We start from the raw sequence: 7,172 nt of genomic DNA on the forward strand, positions 1-7,172 counted from the left end.
TAACAATATCAGAAAACAATTTCTTATAAGTGGCTAAGGCCACCCGCAACGCGTCCCGCGGGTGGTTCGTGTCTCGTCCCGGTCTCGCCGAGACGCCAGTCCCACCGAGACGTCTCGCGGGCTGTCTCGCCACGCGCCTGCGCCACGTGGCGCGCTCTGGCGCCACGCGTGACGCCCACTCGCCGGCCCGCGAGTGGGCTTCATCACGTTGACGCAATAAATCATTTTTTAAAAAAAAAATCGAATTTAATAAAAAAATGGTAATATTACCGTTTTTTCGACCGTTTTCCTTTTTTTTATTTTTTATTTTTTTACTCTACAAATACTCATATTTCATCCTCATTTCACACACAAATACACATCTATTCTTCTCAAATCATCTCCATTTCCTCTCCAATTTTCATCTAACCTCTCCAATTGTCATCACAAAATGTCCGGTGACGGCAACTATGGAGGTGGCGGCTCCGGTTGGTTTGACATCAACGCGTTTGGCGACTGGGGGGCATGTACAATGTCTTGGGTGGTTCCGGCTCCGGTTCGTCGACGCCGGGCACCCAGGGGCTCGTCGACTCCGGCGGGGTACCAACCACCCCATTTTGATGTTGATGCATACGCTCGTCCCTCCGCCCCGAGGAGTTCACAGGGATTATCCCAAATTCGGGAGGATTATCCAGATGAACCCACTCCGGAAGGAGGCCGAGGCGGTGGAAGCTCTAGGGCGGTGGAGGAAGAGGCGGAGGCGGCCGAGGAGGAGGAGGATGTAGGCCGGCATCCGTACAGCCACAAGGACATGATGGTTGTGTACAACGCCTGGATCAGCGTCTCGTACGATCCCATCGTCGGGAATCAACAAACCCGGAAGTGCTTCTGGGAAAAGGTCACCGAGGCCTACAACGAGATTAAGCCGAAGGGGTCCCGCCGCCGCACATTGAAGATGCTCCGCGCTCACTTTGACGGAGTCGACAAAGAGGTCAAAAAATTATGCGGCATCTACAAGAACGAAGCGGCTCATTACCAAAGCGGAGCCACGAGAGTCGACATTCTGAGATCGGCTTTGCGAGTGTATTTCGAAGACACCAACAAAGAATTCAAACATGTCGATGTTTGGGAGGCCGTCAAAGACTAGGAAAGGTGGGCCGGCGGTGTCCGATCCAGCTCAGGCTCGACCTCGAAGAGCACGAAGCACACGGCGGGTGGCCAATTCTCGTCTAGTGGGGGCGATTCTGGTAGCGCCGCACAAGACGTTGCCTCGCAGGAGGTTGAGGGCACGGCAGACGATGCCGGGGGGGTCCTCCCGTGGGCGCCGTCGGCCGCAACGGACCAAGGCAGCTAGAGGGAGGAGGGGCCGAGGCGAATCAAGCCAGGCGGGCTCGGGGGTGGCCTCAAACACCCTAATTTCCATGTACTTGACCGCCACGATGGCGGACACTTCCCGCATGACGTCTCCCCAATACCAAGCCCATCTTGCCGGAATTGAGTATTTGGCCAGACAAATTGGTATTCCGCATTCAGGTGGCTTCAGTGCACTGCCACCACCTTCGGGGGATGATTCACCGGCGAAGTAGTTTTTTTTAATTTTTATAAAATTGAATTTTAAATTATGTAATTTTTATTTTTTTTAGGATTTTAATTATGTGTTTTTTTTTAAATTTTAAGTTGTATTTTTATTTTATGTTGTCATTTTATTTTATTTAATGAAGTGTGTTTTTATTAATTGAATTTTTTGGAAATAAAAATAAAAAATGAAATTGAATCAATAGTAAATTAAGAGATGGAGGGTTGCAGGTTCTGTCTCTTAGTTAAGAGATAGAGTGAAAGTACGTGGGGTCCATGAATAGTTAGAGGATGAAACGGTTAAGAGACGGATAAGAGACAGTGTTGCGAATGGCTTATACTTCGGTTGAAAATAATTAACCCTAAAGAATTTGTCATACTTGTGTCACATCACGCACATTTAATTCATTTGCACATGCACACTCCCTATGTTGGAAGTTGTAACGTAATACTCTCTTCGTCCCGCACTATTCGCACTTATTTCCTTTTTGGGTGTCCCAAGTTACTTGCACTCTTTCCATTTTTAGTAAAATTTTTCACCTACAGCCGTCATTTTTTACTTTCCTATACACTCATTCCTTAATCTCCGTGCCGAAAAGAAAAGGGGCGAGTAGCCCGGGACGGAGGGAGTAATATTGATGAAATAATCGATATATAAAGTATATACTTCTGCTACCGGGACAAAAAGCATAAATTAACGTAGTTTCTTTTCAAAAGAATATATACTGCACACACATGCACCCAACTACAACTATAGTCAACTACCATAAACAGGTTTATTGGTTATAAGAATCAAATTATTCAACGCAAAATAGTGAGAAATCAAATATCAAGATTCCATCTGGTGAGACATTGTTATGCTCAATTATTCATCAAATCAAGAAGAAGATCTAGAGCATTATTATTATTATTATTATATTATTATTATTATTATTATTATTATTATTATTATTATTATTATTATTATTATTATTATTATTATTATTATTATTATTATTATTATTATTATTATTATGATTATTATTATTATTATTATTATTATTATTATTATTATTATTATTATTATTATTATTATTATTATTATTATTATTATTATTATTATTATTATTCTTATTATTATATTATTATTCTTCTTATTATTCTTATTCTTCTTCTTATTCTTATTCTTTTCTTCTTCTTCTTCTTATTTTTCTTTCTTATTATTATTATTATTATTCTTCTTATTATTCTTATTCTTATTTTATTATTATTATTTCTTCTTTTCTTCTTCTTATTCTTATTTCTTCTTTTATTCTTTCTTCTTCTTCTTCTTCTTCTTCTTCTTCTTCTTCTTCTTATTATTCTTATTCTTCTTATTATTCTTATTCTTATTATTCTTCTTATTATTATTATTCTTCTTCTTATTATTATTATTATTATTATTCTTATTATTATTCTTCTTATTATTATTCTTCTTCTTCTTCTTATTCTTATTATTATTATTATTATTCTTCTTCTTCTTCTTCTTATTATTCTTCTTATTATTATTATTATTCTTCTTCATCTTTCGCCAGTTGCTTGTTTCTATGCCAGTTATATTAAAAATATTTTGTTCACTCTTTAATTAAATAAAGAAAAGTACAGCTATATGAGGAGTATTTATGATTTTAAAAGAGCCGAGATGCCCGCTGCTGCAAGTATCGGCCTCCTCTATTTGTTTCCTATCCTTACTATATCAAATAATACTCAGGTTTAAAGAAATATAAATAACTATACAAGAATAATATATATAATAGCGAGTCTCAATTTTATATACTTTTATAATAGAATATTTGTAGATTAGTGGAACATATAATTTTATTTATTCACTATGCATAATAATTAATAAATAATAAAATGAGATAAGTAGCTATAGATGCATAAAAATGACAAAATGAGACAAATAATGACAGACAGAGAGGGTAAATGAGACTTATGAGTACAATTAGGTGGCGTTCGGTTGACATGACTAATATCATGAGACTATCCATTTAGGATTAAGTTATGGGAATATTTTAGTTGGAGGGGGAGGCCATATGACTAATTATCATGAGACTATCCATCTAGGATTAAGTTGAAGGGTTCAATCATGAGATTTAATCTTGCCAATCGAACAACCTCTTAATATACAAAATAATAGATTTAATCTTTACAAACATAAAAAAATCATACATATATCTAAGTGAATAGAAAATTAATTTTTCATTAATAAAGAGTATACATAGGTGTTAATTAATGATTCTTATCCCCTAGTTGAGGGTTGTTCCCTGAAGTGCAACGAATAATGGTTAAGTTTTGTTCTTACCACAATTCGTCATGTAATATCTCTACATATCTTTACCGTGCATTTTATGGTTGCTTTCGTGAGCTGGTCATTTTTTCTATCTTGAATTTTTCCATGTTAAAATCTTGGTACTATGATTTTGCATCGTTTATTCTTTTTATTGTGTTCATTTGTATACGCAATATGTTTTTTTTTTAATTTTATTTTCATTTAATTTGTATGCGGATATGTACATCAAACTTCGTGCCAATTGGCCAATATTAATGTATAGCCATTTATAGCAATATGTACATAATACATGATACTTCGTACCAAGATATACTTAGTGGTATAATATATAGTCATTAATGTTGAGTCTTGGACACTTATCATATCATAGGCAAAGATGGTATATACCCTAAAATCGTGTGAAGGAGAATGGATCCATCCTGTAATAACCCCACCAATCATATTATCTAGGGCTGGCAAATCGTGCGGATTGGGTCGTTATCAGGTCAACCTGATAATGACCCAACCCAATAAGGCCTAACCTGAACCCGACCTGTTAAGAAAACTGTAAATCCGAACACGAACTCTACCTGCTACATTCAAATCCGAACACGACCCGCACCCGACACGAACCCGTTATCGACACGATATAATATGGGTTGACACGACACGATTAAAACCTAATATTACACGATTAAACCTTAATTTTAACCTAATTTATGCAATTAAAATTCGTTTTATACTACTTAAACCTAATTTATAAGAAATTAAAAAATTAAAGTAATATATATTTTTTTAAATAATAATAATAATATTATTATTATTTCTTAATGGGTTACCCGTATCCAACCCGCATCCGACCCGAACCCAACCCGAAATTATCGGGTTCTTAATGGGTCAACCCGATAAGGACACGGATCCAATAAGACTTGACCCCAACCCAATAATTTCGTGCGGATTCGTGTCAGATTATCGTGTCGTGTCGAAAATTGCCAGCCCTATTATTATCAATACATCCACTACTATTTACTGAGCCAAATCCAAATTGAATACCAAAAACCCTGACCCTGTGTGAACCCAGAACAGTTCAAGTTCTACTCACAATTACACATCCAGTACAAAAAATAATAATAATAAATAAATAAAATTTATAAGGCTAGTAATGCTGTCCAACAACCCCACTCGATTTTACGACCAAAAAGAAATCCTCAACTTGCCCATCCCTCCTCTCTCTATTTCTATATATACCTACCATATTATCTCTCATTCAATTCAGGAAACCCCCCAAATTTAATTTTTTGGCTTGCCAAATTAGCTCACAAGGCGAAACTCTCATTTCCCCTTACAACCAACACAAAAACATCAAATTCAAATTCATGGGCAGTTTACCCAATCAGAAACTTGACACCGGCTTCCCCGGTGTCATCAAACCCCTTCACCCTGAAGAGTTCAGGAGACAGGGCCATCTAGTCATCGACTTTCTTGCAGATTACTACAAGAACGTCGATAAATACCCGGTTCGCAGCCAGGTCGAGCCGGGCTACCTGAAGAAGCGGTTACCCGAATCCGCTCCCTATGATGCGGAGCCGATCGAGAAAATCCTTGGGGACGTCCAAAACGACATCGTCCCCGGCATCACACACTGGCAGAGCCCTAACTACTTCGCCTACTTCCCCTCGAGCGGGAGCATTGCCGGATTCCTCGGGGAAATGCTGAGCACGGGGTTCAACGTCGTCGGGTTCAACTGGATGTCGTCTCCCGCCGCCACCGAGCTCGAGAGCATCGTCATGGACTGGCTCGGGAAGATGCTCAAGCTCCCGTCGGAGTTTCTCTTCTCCGGCGGCGGCGGCGGCGTGTTGCAGGGGACCACCTGCGAGGCCATACTCTGCACAATGGTCGCCGCCAGGGATCGAGTCCTGAAGATGATTGGGAGGGAAAACATCAACAAATTGGTCGTTTACGGGTCGGATCAGACCCACTCCGCGATCCAGAAAGCAGCTCAGATTGCGGGAATCAACCCCAGTAATTTTCGGGCCATAGCGACGTCTAAATCGAACGCATTCGGGCTCACAGCAGAGGCATTTCGGGCTCAAGTCGAATCCGACGTGGAATCGGGCCTTGTGCCTCTGTTTCTGTGCGCGACGATTGGAACGACGTCGTCTACAGCAGTAGATCCGCTCGGGCCGCTCTGCTCTGTGGCGAAGGAGTTCAACATTTGGGTGCACGTCGACGCCGCCTACGCCGGAAGCGCCTGCATCTGCCCGGAATACCGCCATTTCCTCGACGGCGTCGAAAACGCCGATTCCTTCAGCTTCAACGCGCACAAATGGTTCCTCACAACATTAGATTGCTGCTGTATGTGGGTGAAGGATCCAAGCGCGCTAGTAAAAGCTCTCTCTACATATCCGGAATATCTAAGAAACAAAGCTTCCGATGAGAAATCAGTGATCGATTACAAGGATTGGCAGATCACTCTCAGCCGCCGATTCAGATCTCTGAAACTCTGGCTCGTGATCCGGAGCTACGGAGTCGCGAATCTGAGGAAATTTCTGCGGAGCCACATCAAAATGGCGAAGAATTTCGAAGGATTGATCGGAATGGACAAGCGATTCGAGGTGGTGGTGCCGAGAAACTTCGCCACCGTGTGCTTCCGCATTTCGCCGATCGAGATCAGCGGAAATCACCAGATCGTCTCCAAGGAAGAGGCGGCGAACAATATAAACGCGAAATTACTGGAAACGATAAACGAATCGGGGAAGATTTACATGACGCATGCGGTGATCGGAGGAGTTTATGTGATGCGGTTTGCCGTCGGAGCTACCTTGACGGAAAACAGACACGTCATCTTGGCTTGGAAAATCGTTCAAGAACATGCAAACGCGCTCTTGAACAGTTCATGATTTTTGCTGATTTTTTTTTCATTTTTATTTTTATTTCTAAACAATGAAATGTGCAATTCCGGTCATCTGTTTTTTTTTTGTGAATTTCAATAATATATATAATTAAAATTATATATATCTTGTGTACATATATGTATTAATGTATATGAAATCAATGTTTTCAACTTAAAGTTGAAAACATGAAATTGTGGTTTTTTTACGAATTAACACTTGTGACGATGATACAGTGAGTGATAAATTTACATGTGATTGGAATTAATTATAGATGAAGTGAAGCTTACTACTCCATTAATTAATTAATTAATTACACTTAAATTTACGTGAATTAGGTGAGACATTGCAACACTGCAAGGCGTCATCATGCTTAGAATTAGTCGTTACTTGTTCTCTTAAAAGGTCATGTTAATATTTTAAAATGATGTTTAGGA

General features: G+C 39.6%; 1 protein-coding gene across 1 annotated transcript; it reads left to right on the forward strand.

Moving 5' to 3' along the window:
* The first annotated feature begins 5,109 nt into the window (after positions 1 to 5,109).
* LOC121745638 (tyrosine decarboxylase-like) lies at positions 5,110 to 6,859 on the forward strand. The gene has a single exon (XM_042139623.1). The coding sequence runs from the start codon at positions 5,221 to 5,223 to the stop codon at positions 6,742 to 6,744; it is 1,524 nt and encodes a 507-aa protein (XP_041995557.1). The 5' UTR covers positions 5,110 to 5,220; the 3' UTR covers positions 6,745 to 6,859.
* Positions 6,860 to 7,172: the final 313 nt, after the last annotated feature.

Source organism: Salvia splendens, chromosome 8 (assembly GCF_004379255.2).
Source record: "Salvia splendens isolate huo1 chromosome 8, SspV2, whole genome shotgun sequence".
NCBI classification, from domain to species: domain Eukaryota; kingdom Viridiplantae; phylum Streptophyta; class Magnoliopsida; order Lamiales; family Lamiaceae; genus Salvia; species Salvia splendens.